The following is a 27322-nucleotide window of genomic DNA, read 5'->3' on the forward strand; positions in this document are numbered from 1 at the left end:
TCTTTTTTTATTATTGTCTTTAAAGCTAACAGCATATTATTTTGTTTTATTTTTAGTACATATGTTGATTATTTTAATTTTTTCTCAATTACATACAAACAGACATTTTTAAACACTCATTTTAAAAAACTCTGGGTACTAAATTCTCTCCCTTCCTCTCCTCTTCCTTGAGAAGGCAAGCAATTTAATATAGATTATACATGACAGCACATCTTTTTAAATATCCTCAGTGGTACAGAATTTCAGTCCTGTGAGAATAGATTTGCTTTTTTTGGAAATGATCGGTTCAGAGCCAAGTTTGGTGAATAATGTGGGTGACCAAGGTGGATGATGAAACTGAATTTTAGAGTCAAAAATAAGATACAGCTGAAGTAATGAGAACAGGCCTAATGTGAAGGCCATTCTAAAAGAAGAGACCAGAAATGTTTTGAGTAATGGGAGCACTGATTAGATTAAGTTCATCACCTTCAGTTCACTTGGATATGTCAGTTTTGCTTGGATTGTTTGAAGAAGGAACAGTGAAAACAAGTATTGTTTCAGTACTTTCTGTTTGTTCACTGTTTTGTAATTATTTCTAATACTGTTCTTAGACCTCAGTTTGTGATCTATAGCTATAATAATTATTGCATTAAATATTAGACAAAAATTCCTCTAAATACTTGCTTTCTGTATTATCCGCTAGTACTAGTTCAAATAGTGGACTGAAGTGTAGAGAAAAAGGGAAAGAAAAAGATGAAGTGAAGGGATTGTCACCATCCATCCTTGTGCTGCTGTGTTCTGGGCTGTGGAACCTGCCTGAGGGCTGTACCTTTTGTTGTTGTTGTTTCTGGATGCAGCTATCTTTTACTTCTTTCCAAGGGTTAGAGGCTGTTTACTGATTTGATATTTTGCTAACAGTGTTGCCCTTCCAAAACTGGCAAGCATAGAACTTCAGAGACCTAGAAAAATGCTGCGTGAAGCAGTTTGGTTAAGACTGAGATGCTAGTTAATGGAACCACTTCTTCCAGTCTAACAGGCATTCATTAAGCACCCACTATATGTACAATGAACTTTGCTAAGTGCTAGGGATATAAAAACCAAATGATAAGTCATGCCTTGAGCTTAAGGAGCTTATAGGCTGTAGGGGTAGGAAGGGAGATACAGCATTTATACAGGTAAATTAGGAAAAGATCATTTGAAGAGGGAGGGGATACTACTAACCAGGGAGATCAGGAAAGGCTTTTAGTAGGATGGTAGAGTACATGCACTGAGCCTTAAAGGAAACTAAAGATTCCCAGAGGCTAAGGTAGGATGGGGACTGAATTCTGTATTAGTCCAGCGGAGCAGTAATGAGCATGTGAATTTAGACTGGAAGCTATTGATGTAGAAGAAAATTGATGGATGGATATGAGATGTCTTGTGAAGGTAGAAGGAACAAGACTTGGTGTTCAGTTGATTGAATATTGGAGGGTGAAGGAGTATTGAAGATGACTGAATCCCAGTAACTGGAGAGATGGTGGTTTCCTCAACAAAATTAGGCAAATTTGGAGGAGGGTTTGGGGAGGGAAAGTATTGTGTTCTTTCTTAGACACGTTGAATTTGAGGTGACAGTTGGAGATGTTCAGCAGGTAGTTGGTGCTGTGGGATTGGGCTGGATACATAGATTTGAGAGCCTTGGGGGAATCACCCACCCTTAGGATAGGTATAGAATCAGAAAAGGCAACTGAGAATGAGCAGTTAGACAAGTAGGAACATCAGGACAGAACAGTGTCACAAAATCCCAGAGGAAGGGATCCAGGTAAAAGGTGTATGTGGTCATCAGTGTTAAAAAGCTACTGAAAGGTCAGGAAGGACAAAGACTGATTTGAGAATTAAGCCATGCATAGTGACTTTGATTAAATTCCTTTGAATTCTTTTAAGCCTAAAACTGAGATAATGTTAGATAAATATGAAATGTAGATTCAACAAAAGTATGTAATTCAGTAAGTTTTCATGAAAAGCCAATTGTGTTTTCAGATATGTACTATGTCTGTATTTGGTGTATAATTATTCAATTTGGTCTATAACTAAAGGTTGACAAAACAGTTCAATAAAAAATAAAATATTCAGTATGTTTAAATCCAAGAAATGAGCTCTTTATGCTAAACGAGGAAGAGTTTGTGCTTGTAGAGGTACGACGGTTTTTGGCTACAGGGTTGTGACTTGTATTTTGAACAGAAAGACTTGAGTCTTTTTTTTTTTAATCTTCTAGAAACCTAAAGTTCTTGCATCCTTATCTAAAGAAGATGAAGCTCCTATTTCCTTTCCTAAACCTCCAGTGGACCCCGTGAAGATGAGAAGAGTAAGCAGTGCCCGTGCACGTTTATTCAAGGCCTCCTCTCAGGGAAATCTCCTTCCAGACAAAATATTTCATCTTGATGAGTGTAAGAATATCTAAATGTTCCTACAAACTTAAGGATAGAACTCTTTCTTAAAATGTACATGGAAGCTGTTTTTAAAATGATCATTTTCCTAGTCCTAAATGGTGTAGGAATCTCAGATCCTATTTACATGATATGAACTTGTGCTTTTATTTATCTATGTATTTTTCATAACTGAGTTTGGCACTGAAATCATATAGAATTATGGAAACTTAAGAATTGGAAGAACTCTCAAGGGTCATCTAATAATAACCTCTTCCAAAAATCATGAATCTCAACCAAAATGCTTCTTTACAAGTAGTCATTTAGACTCTGCGTGAAGATCTCTAGTGAAAGGGGACTTGGAACATGTCAGAGTCAGCCATTTATAGACGATTCTAATTAATAGAAATTTTTCCTTCTGTTGAGCTTGATTTCTACTTTTCTGTAATTGCCCCACATTGATTCTCTTTCTGCCCTTTGGATAGAAAGTCTAAACACCCTACTACATGAGTCTGAGTCCTTCCTATTTTTGTTGTTGTTGTTTTAAATTTAATTATTTTAAGTTATCAACAATCATTTCCACAAAATTTTGAGTACCAAATTTTTTCCCAGTCTCTCCCCTTCCCCAACCCCCAAACGCCAAGCATTCTAATTACCCCTACCACCAATCTGCCCTCCCTTCTAACATTCCTCCCTTCCTTTATCCCCATCTTCTCTTTTGTCCTGTAGGACAAAATAAATTTCTATACCCCATTACCTTATATCTCAAAGGGGGCTAATTAACCTAACCCTCAGATACCAACACACAACATTGTTATAAGATCAAATCAGATCATTCAGTAGCTTCTGTTAAGCACCTACTATGTGCAGAGCACTGTCCTAAGCTCACTATACAGTATAATACTGCATATTATTTACAGATAAATAAGCACATGATAATTTAAGGAAGAGGAGAGCATTAACAACTTAGGGAGATGAAGAAAGGCTTGTCCACAGCTGGTGGTGCTATATTTAAGTCCTGAAAGAAAACTAAGGATTTTAAGAGGCTAAGGAGAAGTGAGAGTGCATTTTAGGGATGAGGAACAAGGAAAAGGCACAAAGATGTGAAAGGAGATTCTAGGTTTGGTGCACAGTAAATAGATTGACTTAGTATGTAATGTGTATGAAAGGGACTGATGTGAAATATAAGATTTTGTAAATGTAAATGTCAACCATTATCATTACTGTTTAGTCCTTTGTGACTTTGTGTAAAGATGGGAAAAGGTGAAGGAAATATATAGAAAAACATGGTCCAGGAAGGAATGAGAGAGGCTAAAGATCTGTAGATTACATGGAAGCCTCCTGCCTCTATAGCATGGATACTTTCTTCAAGAAAAGAATTGGTAGGGTTGGTTGTTTGCCAAGTAAACAGCACATAAGCAACAAAATAGATTACATTTTAACAAACAGCAAGAGACTTGCTATGGATATGAGAGTTATTTCTAAGTCAGCTGTCTTTGTACATTCATAGCATCAACCTGTCAGAATTAACTTCAGGATTAGTTAAATAAAAAGAAGGAGAAGGAGAAGAAGAAGAAAGAATAGTAATGAGTAAAAAAAAGATAAGGCATGCAGTTGAAAAAACCTGAATTATTTATAAAAGTAGTAAAAAATGGGAACTGGACAAGAGAAATAACCAACCATAATTTTATCCAGCAATTTAATCAATGCAAATTAGTTGCTACAATAAAAGAGCGCAGAAAACACCTTAGTCAGCAAATATCTAGCTTACCTGCCAAATGGAGAGAGATCACTGCCAAAGGCAGCACCAGGTTAGAATATAAATACATATGTAAATTTTAAAATAGAAGTGATGGTTGATTATGAACACGGAGAAACAATGGAGCATAAAACTGATTTTTAAAAAGCTTAGCAAAATAATCCAACTAAGCTAAAAGGAGGTAACTCAATAACAAGGGCATTGAGTGCTTGCCGTATAGGATATGTGGAGGAAGAGGAGATAGCAAAGATATGGAAAAAATCTTGGACCTAATTGATACTGAAAAAAGACAACTATAGGAAAATATCAATGACTACTGACTTATACTTACTTTCCCATCTTTATAAAATCTTTATGAGAGATCTCTATACATGAATTGAGGACTTCCTTGGTGAGAATATTAGTAGGAAACAGACTTTCATGAGTGATTTTCATCAGTGGCTACATCATTAGCATTTCACAATTAAGTGAAAGATGTTAAGATTATATGAGATCCTCTTATGCTTATTTGTTGATCATAAAGAAACATTTGGTTTGGTTGATCAGAGTGTCACCCTGCAACAAGATGTCTCCCATTTTTACATCAGAATCATTTAACATTTCTTAGACTACATAATAGCAGAAATAATCATGTTTAATAATAAATATCAGAAATGGCATAAAACAGGAAAACATATGTTTAACAAAAAAAAAATATTTTCTTTGATGGAGGAGATCCAGCATGAACTCCTGATTAAAGAGGGTTTCCTTGTGAATAATGAGGATCTCTTGACACCCCGTTTGAGGATGACATCATGCTGATTGTGTGAAATCCTTGGACATTGCAGAGTTTCCTATAAGAGATCTATAATCTCTTAAAGGGGTTTTACTTAATTCATTTAAGGAGAAAGAGTGGATGAAGAATGCTAATTGCCCAAATTTCCTTTAAAATTTTTTTCCATTTTCTCTATTTATTATGAAATTAATTAATACTAAATAGCATTTCCATATACAGTGTGAAAGAGAAAAGGAGGCTTGTACATTAAAATTGCAACTCCCTATGATGCAGAGCATGTTTTTCTTGTTTAAGTGAATTAAAAAATCAATATGCAACGTATAAAGTTGTCTTGCTTGTATTATGTTATCCCTTCTGGCTACCTCCATCCCTCAAATTAAAAAAAAAAGGAAAAAAACTACTTGAAACAAATGTACAGTTTTAAGAAAACAATTTCCCTCATTAGCATGTCCCAAAATGTATGGCTCATTCTGCCTCATGAGTCTCACTTCTCTATCAAGACATGAGTTTGTTACTGCTCCTTTGGAATTATGTTTGATCATTGTATTGATTACAGTTCTTTTAAAAAAAAGGATCATTTTTAACATTCTTTTCTTTTTAAATTTTGATTTCCAAATTCTCTCCCTCCCACCCACCACCTTCCTTACCCACCGAGAAGTTAGGCAATATGTTATCAATTATATGTGTGAAATCATGCAAAACATATTTCCATATTTTTTTAAAAAACAAGAAAAATAACATGAGAAAATTATACTTCAGTTTGTACTCAAGAGTTCCTCATTTCTCTCTATGGAGGTGGGTAGCATTTTTTTTTCATTATGAGTCCTTTGGAATTGTCTTGAATCTTTCTATTGACCAGAGTTGCCAGGTTTTTCACAGTTGATCATCATTACTACATTGCTGTTCCTGTGCACAATGATCTCCCAGTTCTTCTCATTGCAGTTTGCCTTATGTCTTGCTGTGTTTTTCTGAAACTGTCTCATTTGTCATTTCCGATAGCACAATAGTACTCCATTATGATCATGTGCCACAACTAGCCATTCCACAGCTGATGGGCATTCCCTTGATTTCTAATTCTTTGCTACCACAATAAAAAAGCTACTATAAATATTTTGTTATATGTGGGTCTTTTCCTTATTTTTCATCTCTTTGGGATACAGACCTAGTAGTGGTATTGCTGGATCAAATGGTAAGCACAGTTGCTTTTTCTAGATTAGTTGGATTAGTTCACTACTCTACTAACAGTTTATTAGTATACCTATTTTTTCCTCATCCCTTCTGGTATTTTCATTTCTGATGGGTGTGAGGTGGAATCTGAGAGCTGTTTTAATATGCCTTTCTCTAATCAGTAGTGGTTGAGAGCATTTTTTTTCCCATGATTATAGGTAGTTTTGATTTCCTCTTTTGAAAACTGCCTGTTTCTATCCTTTGACCATTTATCAGTTGGGGAATGGCTCTTATTTTTATAAATTTGACTCAGTATATATTTGAGAAATGAGGCCTTTATCAGATAAACTTACTGTAAAAATTTTTTATATCACTTCATTGTCTATGGTACCTTTTAGCAAAATGCAGTTTTTCTAATTATCCCTTTTAATTAGGTCTATTTTTACTTTTGCTTTGTCTGAGGTCATGATTGCTACCCTTGCCTTTTTTACTTCAGCTAAAGCATAATAAATTCTGCTCCAGTCCTTTATTTTAGTGCTATGTGTGTGTTTCTGTTTCAAGTGTGTTTTATATAAACATAGTTACATTCTAGTTTCTAGTTTGTTCTGCTGTCTGCTTCAGTATTATAAATGAGCTCATATCATTCACCGTCACAGTTACTATTACTATGTATTTCCCTCCATTCTGTTTTCTTCTGTTGATCTTTCTTTCTCCGTTTTTATCTTGTCCCTTCTTAAAAGTCTTATTTTGTTTCTAACCATTGCCTCCCTTAATCTGCTCACCCTTTTACCATCCCACATGTCCCTTTTTTTTTATCTCCTTCCCCTCCTATTTTCCTGTTGGGTAAGTTACATTTCTGTACACAACTAAGTGTGCGTATATAGTCTTCACTCTTTGGACCAATTCCAATGAGAATGAGATTCAAACATTGCCCACCTTCCCATTTCCACCTTCACTGTAAAAGCTCTTCCTTGGGTGCCTCTTTTATGTGAGAAAATTTTCTCCTTTCTACCTCTCTCACTTTTTCCTAGTACACCTCTCTTCTTACCCCTTCATTTTTTTTTTTGGAGATCATTCTAACATAATCTACTCACATCCATGCCCTCTGTCTGTGTAAACTCCCTTTAACTGCCCTAATAATGGTAAAGTTCTTAGGATTTACATATATTATCTCCTCCGAATGTAAACAGTTTAACTTTATTGAGGCCCTTATGATTACTTTTTTATACTTCTTTTGAATTTATGTTTAAATATCACACTATCTATTCAATTCTGGCCTTTTCATCATGTATGCTTGAAAGTTCTCTTATTCATTAAATGTCTATTTTCCCCCTGAAGGATTATACTCAGTTTTGCTATGTAGGTTATTCTTGGTTCTAAGGCTAGCTCTTTTGCCTTCCAGAATATCATATTTCAAGCATTCCTCTTCTTTAATGTGGTAGCTGCTAAATCTTGTATGATCCTGACTGTGACTCCATGAATATTTGAATATTTTCTTTCAGGCACCTTTAAGTATTTTCTCTTTGACCTGGAAGCTCTGAAATTTGTCTATAATATTCTTGAGAATTTTCATTTTGAGATCTTTTTCAATAAGTAATTGGTAGATTCTTTCGATTTCTGTTTTACTGTATGGGTCTAAGCTATCAAGACAGTTTTCCGTGATAATTTTATGAAAATATATGTCTAGGTTCTTTCTTTGATCATGGCTTTCAGGTAGTCCAATAACACTTAAATTATATCTCCTCATTCCATTTTCTAGGTCCATTGTTTTTCTGATGAGATATTTCACATTATCTAATTTTTTTTCATTCTCCTGATTTTGTTTTATTGTTTTTTTGATTTCTAATGGAGTCATTAGCTTCCACTTACCCAATTCTAATTTTGAAAGAATTACTTTCTTCAGTGAGATTTTGTACTTTTTCTATTTGGATGATTTTTTTTGTTCTTGTTCAGTCATTTAGTCTTGACTCTTCATGAACCCATGGACCATAGTGCTCCAGGTCCTTCTGTCCTCCCCCATCTCTCAAAGTCTGTCCAAGTTCATGTTCATTGATTCCATGACTCTGTCTGTCTGTCTGTCTATCTATCTATTTATCTATATCTCTATATCTCTATCATTTTTTATCTGTCTATCTATCTACCTATCTATCTATGTATCTCATTTTCTCTTGTCTTCTTTTTCTCTTTTTTACCTTCAGTCTTTCCCAACATCATGGTCTTTCTAAGGAGTTCTTTTCTTCAGTGAATTTTTGTGCCTTTTTTTAAACCATTAAGCCAGTTCTGTTTTTTAAGGTGTTATTTTCTTCAGTATTTTTTTTTTGTTCCTCTTTTACCTAGCCATTAATTCTCTTTTCATAATTTCCTTGCATCACTCTCATTTCTTTGCCAAATATTTTCCTCTACCACTCATCTCCTCCTTGAACTTTTCCGGGAATTTTTGTTGGGCTTGTATCCAACTAGCATTTTTCTTTGAGGCTTTGTTTGTAGCTGTTTTCACATTCTTTTGAATTTATTGGTCTTCTTTGTAGTAGTTTTAAATTACTTTTTGTTGTTTTCATTGTTTGCTCATTTTTGCAGCCATTTTTTGACTTGGAGCTTTATCTTAAAGTTAGGCTTTGCTTACCTGGGGATAGGAAGGCACTGTCCCTAGTGTAAGATTTTTTTCTTGCTGCTCTTTTCAGAGCTCATTCTAGGGATCTGCAAGTTTTAGGTGCTTCCAGGGTAGTGTAATCCTGGGAGAGGTATGGACACTGATGTCCTGGTCTGTGCTGTGGTGTTTACCCATGAGGGGTTGGCCCTGGTCCCCAGCACCTATAAACACTGTTCTCTTTTTGCCTTGAAACTGTGACCCAGAATTGCATATGGGCAATAGGGTTGCCAGTCAGTGCTAGTTTTACACAGTGCCCACAAATTGTCTCCTGTACTTTCTTTCAGATGAGTTGCCTAACCCCCTTTCTGTCTCTGGACTAACAGCCCCCAAAGCTGTCGCTGCCACCACCACCATATATGTTGGCTTCAGACAGGTTTCCACCCTGTTTTCACAAACATCTTTTGCTGAACTTCTGAGTTTTACTAGGCCAGACAAATGTCTGACTTTGACCCTTTGTTGCCTCTGCCATTCCAAAATTTGATTTGAGGGCTTTATCAGATAAACAATTTCTACTTTTAAGAATCTCTGAGGATATAACAGAAACCACATGACTATCTCAATAGATGTAGAAAAAGCTTTTGACAAAATACAGCACCCATTCCTATTAAAAACACTGGAGAGCATAGGAAGAAATAGAACTTTCTATAAAATAACGAGCAGTAGCTACCTAAAACCTTCAGCAAGCATTATATGCAATGGAGATAAGCTAGATGCATTTCCAATAAGATCAGGAGTGAAACAAGGATGTCTATTATCACCACTATTATTCAATATAGTACTAGAAATGTTAAATGTAGCAATGAGAAGAAAAAGAAACTGAAAGAATTAGAATAGGCAAAGAAGAAACTAAGTTATCACTCTTTGCAGATGATATGATGATATACTTAGAGAATCCCAGAGAATCAAGTAAAAAACTACTTGAAATAATAAACAACTTTGGCAAAGTTTCAGGTTACAAAATAAACCACACAAATCTTCTGCATTTCTATATATTACTAACAAGGCCCAACAGCAAGAGATAGAAAGAGAAATCCCATTTAAAGCTAGGGTAGACACTGTAAAATATTTAGGAGTCTACCTGCCAAAACAAATCCAGGGACTATGTGAACACAATTACAAAATATTTTTTGCACAAATAGAGTCAGATCTAAGTAAGTGGAAAAATATCAGTTGCTCGTGGGTAGGCCGAGCCAATATAATAAAAATGACAATTCTACCTAAATTAATTTGCTTATTTAGTGCCATACCAATCAGACTATCAGGTAATTATTTTCTAGAGGTGGAAAAAATAATATCAAAATTCATCTGGAAGAACAAAAGGTCCAGAATATCAAGGGAACTAAAGGAAAGAAATGCTAGGGAAGGTGGCCTAGCTCTATCAGATCTCAAATTGTATTATAAAGCAGCAATTATCAAAACCACTTGGTACTGGCTAAGAAACAGAAGGGTAGACCAGTGGAATAGTCTAGGTACTCAAGACACAGTAGTTACCGAATATAGCAATCTACTGTTTGATAAACCCAAGGACCCCAGCTTCTGGGATAAGAACTCACTGTTGGACAAAAATTGCTGGGAAAACGGGATAACAGTGTGGCAGAAGCTAGGCATAGACCAATGCCTGATACCGTATATAAGAATAAAGTCCAAATGGGTACATGATCTAGGTATAAAGATTGATACTATAAACACATTAGTGGAGCAAGCAATAGTGCATTTATCAGATTTATGGAGAAGGGAAGAATTTTTGACTAAACAAGAGATAGAAAGCATTATGAAATGCAAAATGGGTAATTTTGATTACGTTAAACTGAAAAGTGTTTGCACAACCAAACCCAATGTGACCAAGATTAGGAGGGAAGCAGAAAACTGGGAAAGAATTTTTGCAACTAGTGTCTGTGATAAAGGCCTCATTTCTAAAATATATAGAGAACCGAGTCAAATGTACAAGAATACAAGTCATTTCCCAATTGATAAATGGTCAAAGGATATGAACAGGCAGTTTTCAGAGGAAGAAATTAAAGATATCTATAGTCATATGAAAAAATGTTCTAAATCACTTGATTAGAGAGATGCAAATCAAAACAACTCTGAGGTATCACATCACACCTATCAGATTGGCTTACATGACAAACAGGAAAATGATAAATGTTGGAGAAGATGTGGGAGAGTTGGAACACTAATTCATTGTTGGTGGAGCTGTGAGCTAATCCAACCATTCTGGAGAGCAATTTGGAACTATGCCCAAGAGGCTACAAAAATGTATATACCCTTTGACCCAGCAATATCATTTCTAGGACTGTATCCCCAAGAGATCATAAAAATGGGAAAGGGTCCCACATGTACAAAAATATTTATAGCAGCACTCTTTGTGGTGGCCAAAAACTGGAAGTCAAGGGAATGCCCATCAATTAGGGAATGGCTGAATAAATTGTAGTATATGAATGTAATGGAATACTATTGTGCTATAAGAAATGATGAAGAGGAAGATTTCAGAGAGGCCTGGAAAGACTTACATAATCTGATGCTGAGTGAAAGGAGCAGAACCAGGAGAACTTTGTACACAGCAACAACCACAGTGTGTGAGGATTTTTTCTGGTAGACTTAGAACTTCATTGCAATGCAAGGACTTAAAAAATTCCCAATGATCTTTCAAGGCAAAATGCCTTCCACACCCAGAAAAAGAACTATGGAATTCAATCGCAGAATGTAGCAGATCATTTTCTTTTGTATTATGTTTTGGTTTGTTATATGATTTCTCCCATTCATTTTAATTCTTCTGTGCAACATGACTATGGTGAAAATGTATTTAATGGGAATGTAGGTGTAGAACCTGTATAAAATTGTATGCTGTCTCGAGAAGGGAAGGGGAAGGTTGGGGGAAGGAGGGAGAGGGAGGGAGAAAAAATCTTACGTTATATGGCAGTGATTGTAGAACACTGAAAATAAATAAAAGAAAAAAGAAAAAAAGAATCTCTGAGGATAGAATGAAGGGTAAGAAATAATTAAGCAGGGAGGGTAGATTCTAATAGGCAGAGAGAAGATGTAAATAAGAGCAAAATATGTCAGAAAAGGAGAAAAAACAACAAATGAAGAGGAAGAAATAAGAATGAAAAGGAATGAAGGAAGAAAAAGGGGGAAAAATGCATAACTCTCAGTTCTGTATTAAAGGCAAGCCCATTTTAAAGAACCAGTGCATTTGTGGAGTAATATAAGAAGGATCCTAGTGGAGCAAACTGAGTGTCTTCTTTTACTTGGGGATGTTTGAAAACATTAATTGCCAGTATCAGAATGACATGGTAAAGTTACCAAGAAGGGAAGGTGTTTATTTGGTTGTATTTAATGGACCAGTATTGAAATGTGAAACATCAGAAAAATAGGCACTGATTATAATAAAAAATTTCTGGGCCCCAACTAACTCACAATTGCTTTGGCTGTCTAAATATGGCAAATTTCATTAAACCCATGCCTGTTCTGCATTTATTAGAGATATTCACCTTTGAATAAGAGGTATAATAATAATAATATTGAATTAATATTGTGGTAAAAAAAGGAATTCTGGCACCTAATATCTCTGTGACTTTGGGCAGGTTATTTTGACTTTTCTGGGTTTCCTCATCTGTAAAGTGAGAGGCTGGACTAGATAGCTCTAAAGGCCCCTTTTTAGCTCCAGTGCCTAGAATTCTGTTAGTCTAAGAACGTAGCCCAAGAATTAAGACTTGCATTTGGAACAAGTTGAAACTTTAGTTCCACTTATAAGATTGTATAATTCTGAGCAAACTGCTTGACTTTTCCGCCTCAATTTTCTCACTTGTAAAATGCATATCATGACTGCCCCACCTGTCATAGTGCTGTTGTGGAAATGATCAGTGACTTGCTTTGACGTCATTTCTGAAAAGGTGGAATGATAGAAGAGCATGGGCTTGGTGCCAGGCTTTCATCTTATTGCAGCCTTAGAGAGCCTCCCTCTTGAGAGTAAGAAAGAAATGGAGCATCTCCCTGCTCCCGGGTCATTGAAAAGTGCCCAAATGCATTCACACACATACATACATACATATACACTGTCTGTTCCAGGAGACTTATTGCACAGATCCCATCCTCTGGTAGATATGGTTCTTTTCCTCAATTCTACTTTGTTCCCTTTTCCATAGTTGGAGGAAGTCTCCATGCTACCTAGTAAACTGTACCACCCCCACCCCCCACCCCCCGAGAAAGGATGTAGAAGTACCTTTTGAATTATAAGGTTTTAATAAAATGAGGCAGAAGAGCACTGTCAATAAAGCTAGCAGACCTAGGAACTAGGAAGACACACGGATTCAAGTCACCCTTCTGACATACTCACTTTGTGACCCTGGACAAGTTACTTAATTAACCTCTCTGTTCTAGGGACTGAAGATTAGAAGTTGCAGAGAAACTGCCCATTTGCATTGCTAAAAGCAGTTTCCTCATTGGGAGTTCCCTAGATCAATGAAATCACAGGTCTCATTCCATAGAAATGCAAGACTTTATTAAATGTGCTCTAGGAACTGATGTAATAATGGAGGATTTCTCTTTATGCTGATGTCTTAGTGTACTTTTTAAAAAATAGGGTTGACAGTTTTTGGCGTTCCCCTTACAAGACTAGTGTGAAGATTACTTGGCTTTTTGTTATCTTTGACCTCTTGAGATAGCGTTGTTGAAAGTGTTTATCTCCTGTACCCAGAAATGCTCCAGGTGATAGTGCACTTTGTCCGAGTTTGACTGAAAAGGCACGTGTGTTCCTAATAGACTTTTTTTTTACAGGAAGTAATTTGTTCTCCAGTTAGTGACTCTGTTGGAAAGGCCTGTTGTTTTGGGCAGCTCTGGTCCTTCACGTCCTATTTTGAGACACCGTTGTTGGCTATACTCCAGGCTGGTCTGTTTGTTGCTATGATCTCACAGCCCTTGAAACTCCCTCTGCTTCGTGTCTTGAAGTTGTATAGAAGCATGTTGTCAGGACCTTTCTTTTATCCCCTCCTTTGCCTTTGCTCTCTGTATCCACAGCTTCTGTGGTGGCCTGGAGTGTGTCAGCACTCAGTAAAGAAATAATAGGATTGAAAAGGAATTGTGATTTTTGTGAGCGTAATCTTTTGATTATGTAACAAGAGCACAAGACTCCGTGTTCTCTTTCTTTCCTCTTCCTTCCCCCCTTCCTCTTTCCTCTCTCTTCTTCCTTCCTTTTCCCTCTTCTGCACTAGACTTACTTTTTCCTTGTGCCACCCTGCAGGCATGACCATGGTTGGGGGTGGGTGTGTGGGGGGATGGCAGGTTTGATGAAACCCCTGGATTAGAAAAATAGGTTTGCAGACAGCACTAATGAAAGTAGGGACAGCTGCTTAATGTCTTTGTTTTCAAATATTTTTGTTGGCTGTTAGTTGGTTTTAAGTTGCCAAAAAGAAACATGCATAATAGATTGTTCTTCAACTGCTGTGCTCCTAATTATTATTTTCAAGTTTCACCAGGAACTTAAAAAAATTTAATCAGCAACATTGAAAGAAATTTGCTGATGTGGTACTTCTGAGATCAAAGATATAGCTATTACTGTTCAATCTGAGGGCTCAAATCCCTCAAGAATAAGATGGATACTGATGAGCAGGTTTCTCCTCTTTTGTAGGAAGTGAAACTCCTGTTGTGGTAGAATGCAACATCCAAATACAGTATAGCTTTGGGGTTCTTTGATTGTTCCAATGCATAGTTTGCCTTTCCTCAGTTAAATGGCTTGAAAACAGCCTAGTGTGATGGAAGAGGCCCTGGCACAAAAGCCAGGAAATCTGGGTTGTTTGTAGTCCTTGTCAGGGGCGTGCTGGTAAAAGGTTTTACAGTTGGTGTGGGGCTGAGGGTGGGGAGGAGGAGGAGCTGGACAGACTTTTAAATTTAATCTGCATTGTTTACATATTCTCTGTCACTGTAAGTCTTAGGAATCAGCAAAACAGTTAAGTCAAGCCCAGATCTATAGCCTTTGCTGATTATCAAGGTGTAAATGCTCACACTGAAAATTTAACAGTCAGCTCACTTGGTTGTAAGCCTCCTTCTTTCATTACCTTGGGTAAATCATTTAAATTCTGTTTCCTGACTTACATCATGATGGAATAAATTAGTTTAAATGGAATAAAGGAATTAAAAGGTTTTTTTTCTCCAGCCCTAGAATTTGATGTTAAAATAGTTTTGGGTGAAGTTCTGTGTCAGGTGTTTTATTAACAACAAACAAAAAACAAACTTGAGGCTTTCTGAAGAGGGAGGCAGCTAGGTAGTAGCATAGTGACTAAAATACTGGATTTTGGATTAGGAATACCTAAATTCAAACTGTAAAACAAAATGTTGGACTAGATAATCTAAGGTTCCCACATCTCTAAGTCTCTGATCCTTTTCTTTCTTATTACATAGAGGAGGCAGATAATACCTAGAGAGGTCCAGGATTTACTCAAGGTTGAGGAGGTAACAGGTGGCAGGATCAGAGTTCATATCTAGCTCTCTTGGTTCTCAGTCCAGTGTTATTTTTATTAAAGCACACTTAAGAATCAGACTTTTTTCCTTTGTTGATTTGAACTCTATTTGTCAAATCTCCTTTATAAATATTTGGAGAAATATTTTCAGAATAAATACTTTAATGCCCACTGTGTCTTTTCTTTAATTTCATAACCTATGACTGCTTTCAAGATTTATTAGCAACTGTTAGTTGACATTTAAATGCTGGTAACTTAATATACCAGGTATGTGACAGAGTTGCCGTAGCTGCCTTCAAGTAGGCTATAAACTAAAGAAAAGACAAGTAGCACATTTCTATTTGGTAGAATGATGATATGCTTTAAAATAATAGTGAAGTTTTTCACACATGTTCAGTTAGGTTTTTTTTCTTTTTTTTTAATTATTATTTTTAATGGTTTACAATTGCTGCCATAAAATTAAGATTTTATCCCCCCCAATCCCCGCCCCCCCATGACCGCATACAATTCTGTATAGGTTCTACGTATACTTTCCTTTTGAATACATTTTCACTATAGTCATGCTATGTAGTCGAACTAAAATAAATGGAAGAAATCATATAACAAATCAAAACATGATACACAAAAACACACATACACACAAACATGATCTGCTACATTCTGCGAATAACTTCCATATTTCTTTCTCTGAGTGTGGAAGGCATTTTGCCTTAGAAATACACCATTGGGATTTTTTTTTTTTAATAAGTTCTTGCATTATTACGAAATTCCAAATCTACCAGAAAAAACTCTCACACACTGTGGTCGTTGCTGTGCACAAAGTTCTCCTGGTTCTGCTCCTTTCACTCAGCATCAGATCATATAAGTCCTTCCAGGCCTCCCTGAAGTCTTCTTGTTCATCATTTCTTATGGCACAATAGTACTCTATTACATTCATATACCATAATTTATTCAGCCATTCCCCAATTGATGGGCATCCCCTTGACTTCCAGTTTTTGGCAACTACAAAGAGTGCTGCTATAAATATTTTTGTACATGTGGGACCCTTTCCCATTTTTATGATCTCTTGGGGATACAGTCCTAGTAGTGATATTGCTGGGTCAAAGGGTAAGCACATTTTTGTAGCCCTTTGGGCATAGTTCCAAATTGCTCTCCAGAATGGTTGGATGAGCTCACAGCTCCACCAACAATGAATTAGTGTTCCAACTTTCCCACATCCTCTCCAGCATTTATCATTTTCTTGTTCTGTCATATTTGCCAATCTTATAGGTGTGATGTGGTACCTCAGAGTTGTTTTGATTTGCAGCTCTCTAATCAAAAGTGATTTAGAGCATTTTTTCATATGATCATAGATATCTTTAATTTCTTCTTCCGAAAATTACCTGTTCATATCCTTTGACCATTTATCAATTGGGGAATGACTTGTATGATTATACATTTGAGTCAGTTCTCTATATATTCTAGAAATGAGGCCTTTATCCCCGAGCTTAGATGTAAAAATTCTTTCCCAATTTACTACATCCCTCCGGATTTTGGTTGCATTGGGTTTGGTTGTGCAAAAACTTCTCAGTTTAATGTAATCAAAATTATCCATTTTGCATTTCATAATGCTTTCTATCTCTTCTTTACTCAAAAATTCTTCCCTTCTCCATAAATCTGATAAATACACTATTCCTTGCTTCTCCAGTTTATTCATGGTATCAATCTTTATACCTAAATCATGTACCCATTTGAACTTTATTCTTGTGTATGGTGTCAGGTATGGGTCTCTGCCTAATTTCTGCCACACTGTTATCCAGTTTTCCCAGCAATTTTTGTCAAACAGTGAGTTCTTATCCCAGAAGCTGGGGTCCTTGGGTTTATCAAACAGGCGGTTGTTATATTCCTTGCCTACTGTGTCTTGAGTGCCACGTCTATTCCACTTGTCTACCTCTCTGTTTCTTAGCCAATACCAAGTAGTTTTGATAATTGCTGCTTTATAGTACAATTTGAGGTCTGGTAGCGCTAGGCCACCTTCCCAAGCATTTCTTTTCATTAGTCCTTTTGATATTCTGGACCTTTTGTTCTTCCAAATGAATTTTGATATTATTTTATCCAGCTCTAGAAAGTAATTATCTGATAGTTTAATTGGTATGGCACTAAATAGGTAAATTAATTTAGGTAAAATTGTCATTTTTATTATATTAGCACGGCCTACCCATGAGCAACTGATGTTTTTCCACTTACTTAAATCTGACTTTATTTGTGGAAAAAGTGTCTTGTAATTGTGTTCATATAATCCCTGGGTTTGTTTTGGCAGGTAAACTCCTAAGCATTTTATAGTGTCTATCCTAGCTTTAAATGGGATTTCTCTTTCTATCTCTTGCTGTTGGACTTCGTTGCTTATATATAGGAATGCAGAAGATTTGTGTGGGTTTATTTTGTAACCTGCAACTTTGCCAAAGTTGTTTATTATTTCAAGTAGTTTTTTACTTGAATCTCTGGGTTTCTCTAAGTAAATCATCATATCATCTGCAAAGAGTGATAACTTAGTTTCTTCTTTGGCTATTCTTATTCCTTCAATATCTTTATCTTGTCTAATTGCTACAGCTAACATTTCTAGTACCATATTGAATAATAGAGGTGATAATGGACATCCTTGTTTCACCCCTGATCTTATTGGGAATGCATCTAGCTTATCCCCATTGCATATAATGCTTGCTGAAGGTTTTAGATAGATACTGCTTATTATTTTATGGAAAGTTCCCTTTATTCCTATGTTCTCCAGTGTTTTTAATAGGAATGGGTGTTGTATTTTGTCAAAAGCTTTTTCTGCATCTATTGAGATAATCATGTGGTTTTTGTTAGCTTTGTTGTTGATGTGATCGATAATGCTAATAGTTTTCCTAATATTGAACCAGCCCTGCATTCCTGGTATGAATCCTACCTGATCATAATGTATTAATCTCATGATAAGATGCTGTATTCGTTTTGCTAAAATCTTATTTAAAATTTTTGCATCTATATTCATTAGGGAAATTGGTCTATAATTTTCTTTCTCTGTTTTGTCTCTTCCTGGTTTGGGTATCAAAACCATATTTGTATCATAGAAAGAATTTGGGAGGACTCCTTCTTCCCCAATTTTCAAAAATAGTCTATGTAGTATTGGAATTAACTGTTCTTTAAATGTTTGATAGAATTCACTTGTGAATCCATCTGGCCCTGGAGATTTTTTCCTAGGGAGTTCATTGATGGCTTGTTCAATTTCTTTTTCTGAGATGGGGTTGTTTAAGTATTCGACTTCCTCCTCTGTTAATCTGGACAATTTATATTTTTTAAAATATTCATCCATCTCACTTAGATTATCGAATTTGTGGGCATAAAGTTGGGCAAAGTAGTTTCTAATTATTGTTTTAATTTCCTCCTCATTGGAGGTGAGTTCACCTCTTTCATTTTTAATATTAGTAATTTGATTTTCTTCTTTTTTTAATCAAATTGACCAAAGGTTTATCAATTGTATTAGTTTTTTCATGAAACCAACTATTGGTTTTATTTATTAATTCAATAGTTTTCTTAATTTCAATTTTATTAATCTCTCCTTTGGTTTTCAGTATTTCTAATTTGGTATTTACTTGGGGATTTTCAATTTGTTCTTTTTCTAGCTTTTTCAGCTGCAAGCCCAAGTCATTGATCTCCTCTTTCTCTGTTTTATTTATGTAGGCATTCAAAGTTATAAAACTTCCCCTAAGAACTGCTTTTGCAGTATCCCATAAGATTTGGTATGTTGTCTCATTATTGTCATTCTCTTGAATGAAATTGTTGATTGTTTCTATGATTTCTTCTTTAACCCATTCCTTCTTTAGGATTAGATTATTTAGTTTCCAATTGATTTTTGGTTTCTCTTTCCATGGCCTTTTATTACATGTAATTTTTATTACATTATGATCTGAGAAGGATGCATTAATTATCTCTGCCTTTCTGCACTGGATTGTGAGATTTTTATGTCCTAGTACACAGTCAATTTTTGTAAATGTTCCATGTACCGCTGAGAAAAAGGTATATTCCTTTCTATTCCCATTCAATTTTCTCCAAAGATCTATCATATCTATCTTATCCAGAGTTTTATTTACCTCCTTAACCTCTTTCTTGTTTATTTTGAGGTTAGATTTATCGAGTTCAGAGAGGGGGAGGTTGAGGTCCCCCACTAGTATAGTTTTGCTGTCAATTTCTTCCTTCAGCTCCCCCAACCTCTCCTCTAAGAATCTGGATGCTATCCCACTTGGAGCAAACATGTTTAGTAATGATATTGGTTCATTGTCTATGGTGCCTTTTAGCAGGATATAGTTTCCATCCTTATCCCTTTTGATTAGATCTATTTCTGCTTTTGCTTTGTCTGAGATTAGGATTGCTACTCCTGCCTTTCTTATATGAGCTGAAGCACAATATATTCTGCTCCATCCTTTGACCTTTATCCTATGTGTATCCTCCCATTTCAAATGTGTTTCTTGTAAGCAGCATATTGTTGGATTATGGCTTTTAATCCATTCTGCTATCCGTCTCCGTTTTATGGGAGAATTCATTCCATTCACATTCACAGTTATGATTACAATCTGTGTATTTCCCTCCATCCTCTTTCCCACCATTTGTGCTTTTAGCTCTCCCCTCTCCCTTCCCCTCCTCAATAGTATTCACTTTTCACCCCCTCCTCCTGCCGGCTTCCCCTCCTTCTTATAGCCCCCCTACCTTTTACTCCCCTTTACTCTTGTTGCTTCTTCCCTCTCTTTTAGCCTCCCTCCCCTTTCTTCTCCCTTCCCCTCCTACTACCTATAGAGCTAGTTAGGATTATCTACTTAAGTTTATTGTTCCCTCCTTTAAACAAATCAGATGAGAGTACCTCTCAAGCAATGCTCATCTCCCTCCCCTTCTTCCCTCTACTATAATTTTGTACTTCTTCCTGTGATGTAATTTGCCATTTTCTGCTTCCTCCTTTTCACACCTCCTATTACAATCCCTTCTCATACTTAAATCATATTTTTGACGTGACATCATTTACTTTATACCCGTTCCCTCTATGTATATCCCTTTTATCATAATAGCTGCACAGTTCCCAAGATTAACAGGTATCATCTTCCCTTATAGGGAGGTAAACAGTTTGCCCTAATTGAGTAACAAGTTTTTGTTTTTGTTTTTTCTCCCCTGTTTACCTTTTTATGATTCTCTTGAGACCTGCATTTGAAGATCGAATTGTCTATTGAGTTCTGGCGTTTTGGTCAGGAAGCTCTGGAAATACCTCATATCATTGAATGACTTTCTCCTTGCCTGAAATGTTATGCTGAACTTTGCTGGGTAGTTGATCCTTGGTTGAAGTCCCAACTCCTTTGCCTTATGGAATATTGGGTTCCAATTCTTTCAGTCTTTTAATGTAGAAGCTGCAAGGTCCTGTGTGATCCTGACTGTATGTCCTTGATATTTGAATTGTTTCTTTCCGGCTGCCTGTAGTATTTTCTCCTTCACTTGATAGCTCTGGAATTTGGCAACGATAATTCTTGGGGTTTTGAGTTTGGGATCCCTTTCGGGAGGGGAACAGTGGATTCTTTTGATGACTATTTTGCCCTCTGAATCTAGCACTTCTGGGCAGTTTTCCTTGATGATTTCCTGGAAGATATTGTCCAGACTCTTTTCTTCATCATGGGTTTCTGGCCGGCCAATAATTCTTAAATTTTCTCTCCTGAATCTATTTTCCAGGTCAGTTGTTTTTCCAATTAAATATTTTACATTTTCGTCTATGTTTTCATTCTTTAGATTTTGTTTGACTGATTCTTGCTGCCTCATTGTGTCATTAGTTTCTACTTGCCCAATTCTAATCTTTATCATATTGTTTTCTTCAGTTAACTTTTTTGCATCTCCTTTTCCATCTGACCAATTTTTCCCTTTAAGGAGCTATTTTCTCCAGTTAATTTTTGTGTTTCCTTTTCCATTTGACCAATTTTCCCAGTTAGGTTTTTGTGTTTCCTTTTCCATTTGACCAATTTTCCCAGTTAGGTTTTGGGTTTCCTTTTCCGTTTGATCAACTCTTCCTTTTAGGGAATTATTTTCTCCAGTTAATTTTTGAACTTCTTTTCCATTTGTTCAATTTTCCTTTTCAGAGTGATGTTCTCATCAGTGAATTCTTTTTTTATGATTTTAAAATCATTGGCCAGTTTTTCTTCTATTTCCTTCTTCAGCTGTTCCAGGGGAGCTGCTTGTACTTGAGAGAAGTTCATAGTCCCTTCTGAAGTTTCAGATGGAAGTACAGTCTCAGCTCTGACATCTTTGGTGTTTGTGTTTTGGTCCTTATCCCCATAGAAAGATTCTATGGTTTTTTTCACCCTTCGTCTGCCTTTTCCTGTTCATGATGTTGACTGAGTGTTGTAGCTTCTGGTTCTTTCAGTGTGTTGAGCTGATGTGTGAAAAAGCTAAAAGCAGGTTTTTGTTTTTTGTTTCCCGGATCAACCCTGGGGTTAGCTTGTTAAGTGTGTGGGAGGCGTGGTCTGGTCACAGGAGATCTCCTCAGCTGAACTGAGGCAAAGGCAAGCCCAGGGGATGGTGATCCCAGCTTCCCTATAGTCTTCCCTTTTCCCCTGGAGGGCTGAGGCACGCCTAGATGCTAATGCGTGTTCCCACCCCTCCTGGCTCCTCTCCTGGCACTGAGGCTTGCCTGGGTCTTAGTGCGAGTTTTCTCTGCCCTGGGTCCTCTGTCCTTCTGGTTCGCCTCCACCACAGTAGGAGGAATCCCCCTTAGCTATTTTCCTAGCCTCAGGTCTTATGAGACTATTGGCCCCTTCTGCTGTTCCCGCTGATCCAGGATTTTTCTGGGGAAATATTTTATGGTTCTTTCACAGTCATTAGTGGGGGAGGAGAGAGCATTTACTGATCACTCTGCCATCCTGGCTTCCAGAAGTTCAAGTAGGTGACTTACCGAAGTTTAATCTTCAGGCTGAAGGTCTCAGGAGCTGCTGTGCTGATATCTGGCGCTCAGCAGCTCTCATTGGCTGGGTTTGGCTTATCTCCCACTCTGCCGGTTCCGCCCGCCGCTCTCAGACTTCTCAGGTCCCTTCTGCTCCGCTGTGCTGACCATGCTGCACTGTGCGCTGGGGGCTCACCCCCGCGGAACAGATCCTTCCCATGGACCTTCCAGTCTAACCTGGGCTCCCAATCTGCTGCAGTCTGTTACCCACTGGATTTTGCACCTCCAAAATTTAGTCAGATTCTCCTTTCAGAGGTATCCAAAGGTGTTTGTCCAGGAGCTTAGGTGAGTCGTTGCTCTCACTCCGCCATCTTGGCTCCACCCAAATAGGTTTTTGACTGTAATTCCAGACATCTCATATGCAACAAGAGATTTAGGACCTGTACATTTTTAGAACAAAAAAAAGGTTACTGGTTAATGTACTAGCATTATAAGGTCATTTTAGTAAATTTTGTAAAAAAAAAAAAATTGTTTGTTATTTACAGCAAAGAAGAGACTGAAATCTGAGGACACCATTATCATAGGGGATTCTTCGAATAAAATAAATGGAATTTGCCTGACAGAATTAAATTCCATTGGTCATTTTAACAGTCATAATCCTCAGTTGACACATGATGGAGACCTAAATGAAACCAATGAACAGTCTGTTTTGAAAGGGAAAGCGACAACAGCAGCAGCCCATCTCAGAAGTGGAGGGTTAGTATTAACTTTTCTATTTGTAGTCTTTCAGTATTACCACTTTGCTTTTAACCATTATCTTCTTAAATTTAATCATTTGTCCTATGTTAGTTTATTAATTAGTTGATTGATTAGTCTCTGCATCTCCCCCCCTTTTATGCCAACAAATGCTAAGATAATGATTTATAAGAGAATGTGGGATTTCCTACTCTTGTTTAGTCCTTGGGTAGATGTGCTCGATTTACATTATTTCATATTTATTCTCAGTAAAACTTTTATTCACACATACCAAAATAACTCATTTAGGAGTATCAGATGAAGTCATTTATTTTAGTTATAGTCCTGACTACCTGTGGAGTGCTGATTGGTCATATAGTTTATAGTTTATCCAGGACTCCTGCTGTACCTCCTTTTATCTCCTGCTATCTCCCCTTTGAGCAATTCTCTTTTTGTTGGCAGTGCCACAAAAGATTGGGCAGGGGCAGGGAGAAGAGGCTGCTACTTTAATTACTGAATTTCATTTTGAAAAAGAACTTCTGTATAAACCAAATTATAATTATGGAAAGTTTTAAACTATTGGCTAAAGATTTGGGAGTTTGAGAATTGGCTTGAGATTTGGAAAATTCTTTGGATTTCAGTTATCTATGCCATCCCTTATTAAAATGAATAATTGAGAGCTCCTTGTATTTTATACCATCTTTCTAGGTAGGGCACCCTTCAGAAGCAACACTTCTATCTACATTAAACATCTGAAGGACAGAAGAGAAGTTAAATTTGGGGACTACATACTGAAACAGCCTTTAATTGAAAAAATAAAAAGGGGTCCTTGTGCTCTTCAGTCTCAGCCATTGTCATACTAAGGCATACAGAACTACTGTATTCAGGTTCTGGACTACATAGTGTTGATTAAAGACACTTTTGAAGGGTTTTCCAACGGGTCATTGATGAACAACTGCTTTGTTTGAATTTGCCTAACAAAATTAAATTTCATTGGCCATTTTAAGACCAAGCATGTGTTGAGTTTTCTTTAAACTTCTTGATCTGATTTTGGCTATGTGTACCCATACACACACACACACACACACACACACACACACGCACACGCACACGCACACACACACACAGATGGTTTAAGTCTTTTGACTTAATTGATTGGCTAATTGTCATTTTGTTTGAACTGATTTTGCATACTGTTCCAACCTTTGTTAGTATGGTCACACACAAAATTTATAGTAGCACAGGTAGCCCTCTTCATGTTATTTTTCATTTATAACATTTTTAGATTAAAAGCAAAGGGGATTTGTAAGAGAAAGTACTTCAAACTGGGATTTGGGGAGTTCATTGTAAAGCATCAAACTGGTCATTTTGGGTAAATGTCTTTCCATTTGCAAATGAAGTCTTTAGATATCAGAGTTAAAAAAGTAGTAGAGTTATAAAAGTAGTAGAAACACTTATTTTCCTTTCAGTGTTGTAACGAAAGAAAATTATGTTGCTGTCCCCATCCATGTAAAAAGTTAGAATTGTCTATCAAATTCTAAACAGGAGTCATTCTGGATTTTAGGATACTTTGTTTCTAAAGAGCCATTTTGGCAAGCCAGTATTCCTTATGTTTCCTAAAATCGAAACTGCCAACAGCATCTTAGTTTACAATTTTTTATGTTGAGCCAAAAAGAACAAATCAAAGAATAGAAGAGCTTATTTATGATATGCAATATTATAAGATGTTAACAATTGTAATAAATATTTTCTATTTATTAGCATTTTTTGTATTATATATTGATTAGATTTGGTATATATACATTGGCAAATTTTACTTTCAGTAAGATATTTTTTGTTTCATCAGTTTGATTTTTGGATTGGAGATTTGTAGAAGAGATGGCAAAACATATTCATTATAATGAAAACAAACAATGGACCATAGTAGCAAATCTTAACATTTATGAATTAGAAGCATATAAGAATATATGATAATGGTTTATTTTAAATGCTTAAGTGAGCAATTTCAAGAAACAAACATTGCTATATAATGTAATATTCCCAGCTGTAAAAATAAATTTCTACCATCATTTAACATATTTTCACTTTTAGAACATTAATGGGTAAAAAAGAGCATTTTGTTGGAGTGTCCAAGCAAGTGGACATAAGGTAGGGAAGGAAATTTTGAATTAGTAAGGGGAGCAGGCAGAAGGTAGAAAATAAGATATTTAGAAGTACAGGTTTGTGATAAGTAGTAGGGTAGGCTTCTCAAATAGGTAAAAATAATAGTTGTATTAAAAAATTCCATTTGCAGAAAAAAAAATGGCTCTTTAATTTGGAGTTATCTGATAATTTAGATTTCATATTCCCTATCCCCCAAACAAGTTAATAATGTAAGTAGGATTTGATTTTTAACCTACTTAAAGAGAGGAAACTTAAACATAGTATCATTTTCATGTAAAAATATTATACTAATTTCAAAGACTTTATTCATTAAAGTAGGTCTGGAATTCAGCTCTGTTCAATAAGCATTAAAGATCCAGTAATGCTATGGTCCATGTTAGGCACTGGTGATAACGAAGACAAAAATTAAATAAATCCTGTGTTAGGGAACTTACATTCTGCTGGGTATGCAACAGTATGCACACAAATAAGTAAATTTGAAATAATATATACAGAATTATGCTAAGTAATTTTAAGAGGGATAGAGCAATAATCTGAAAGATCTAGAAGGATTTTGTGTAGGAGTTGGCACCTGACCTGTGTTTTGAAGTAATTTAGGAATTCTAAAAGGCAAAGGTAAGGAAGAAGGGAGTGCATTCCAAACATGGTGGATCACCTATTGAAAGACATGGAGGTAAGACATATAGTGGTGTGAGAATTACTTGGGACAAACTGTAACTTTGATATGGTTTCATTCTTTGACAACTATATGTGGTTTTGCTCACATTAGGCTAATGCAAAACATCTGACCTTGACCAGATGAAGCCAGATTCAGCTGGTTCATCTATTTTTAGTTAGTTTTCTGTCAGTTGAATGCTAGATTCTGTGCCATATATGTGTTTTGTTGCCCTCTTGTGTTTTTAATTCTTTGATTTTTAAGCATGGATATTACTTCAAAAAATATGTAAACATTGTAGCTCTTAAATAGCGAGCCTTCAGAAAAACCCTTCAGTGACATAGAGATATTGCAGGACTTCTTTGGTATGAGATAGTCAAGTGTTTTAAGGATCATTCATAATGAAATAGAATCAATCACACCGAAGCTAAGAAAGTATAGTCAGAAGCAGAAACAAGAACTGCCAAATCATTGCTATCAAACTACCTAATTAAACTTCAAAAAACAAGCAGAGATCTTCAGAGGGACCTGGCAGCTAGGGGGGGGTGAGATATATACTTCCAAAAGCTGGAAAAACAGCAAGGAGACAAAAAAGCTGCCAACTATTGTTTGAAGAAAAAAATGTTTGTCATTGGAAAGACAGTAAAATACTGGGGTCCTGAAGATTATAGAAAGGTAATTTTTATTGATGAAATTTTTTTCATTGAAGGCTTTACTAGAACCATTGTCAGAAGACTAGGTGAGCCTGAGTAAGATAATGGGCAACTCTATCACACTATAAAACAATCACTTGAGGAAAATATGTAGAGGATGTTTTATTTCCTGTGTCTTAAAGGCTTGTCCCCTATGAAGAATGATGAATGCTGATAAATCTATTGAGAAAGCAGAATCATTTTAGAATCACAGAAATTCTCAGATCGAGATGGAATCCTGCAAGATGACCTTGCACCATGCCACGTGTCTTGAAAGATTAAGAAATCAAAGAGATGGAAGTAAACGTGCTTCTATGGTTTAAACTCCACTAAAAACCAATGAGTTGTAAGACTAGATTCTTCAAAAGAACACCATACCTGATGTGATAAGTGGTTTTGTGGTGAAGAATTGATACATGTCAAAGGCTTGTGAATGCAGTGCCAAATTGGGTAAAACAAGTGCAAGAGAAGGAGCAAACTTTGCATATTTAAATTTTTTTAAAAGATGCAAAAAGTTGCAAAGTTTATTGAATAAATCAAGAAGTTTACTTACTTTGTTCCAAGGAATTCACATACCACTAATGTTGTGTATGAGGAACAACTGTGGCAAGTCAATATAGCTACAACACAGGCTACTTGGAAGGGAAATAATAATGACATGACCTTAGAAAGACAGGTGGGATCTAGTTTGTGGGGGGTTTTAAATGTGAAGATGAGGATTTTGTATTTTAATCTAGAGGCAGTAGGGAGCCACTGATTATTTCTGAGGAGAGGAGTGATGTAGTCAGGTCTATGTTTTAGGAATATCAATTTGCACCTACTTAGAGGACATTTTGGAGAGAGGAGAGATTGGAAGCAGGGGAGAACAAATTAGATTATTTGCAATATTTAGGTGAGAGGAGATGAGAATCTGAGACTGAGAGTAAAGAAAAGCAAACAGGTGTAAGAGATGTAGTGGAAAT

At 36.2% G+C, this 27322-nt stretch overlaps 1 protein-coding gene across 4 annotated transcripts in view; it reads left to right on the forward strand.

Moving 5' to 3' along the window:
- The window catches only part of ARMC2 (armadillo repeat containing 2), a 168955-nt gene that overhangs the window by 26691 nt on the left and 114942 nt on the right, over positions 1 to 27322 (forward strand). For all 4 annotated transcript variants that reach the window (XM_072643004.1, XM_072643003.1, XM_072643005.1 and 1 more), the window contains exons 4-5: positions 2231 to 2402; positions 22661 to 22871. In XM_072643004.1, the coding sequence (XP_072499105.1) occupies positions 2231 to 2402; positions 22661 to 22871 (383 nt within the window). The remainder of the gene's footprint in view (positions 1 to 2230; positions 2403 to 22660; positions 22872 to 27322) is intronic.

This window comes from Notamacropus eugenii, chromosome 2, assembly GCF_028372415.1.
Source record: "Notamacropus eugenii isolate mMacEug1 chromosome 2, mMacEug1.pri_v2, whole genome shotgun sequence".
Taxonomy (NCBI): domain Eukaryota; kingdom Metazoa; phylum Chordata; class Mammalia; order Diprotodontia; family Macropodidae; genus Notamacropus; species Notamacropus eugenii.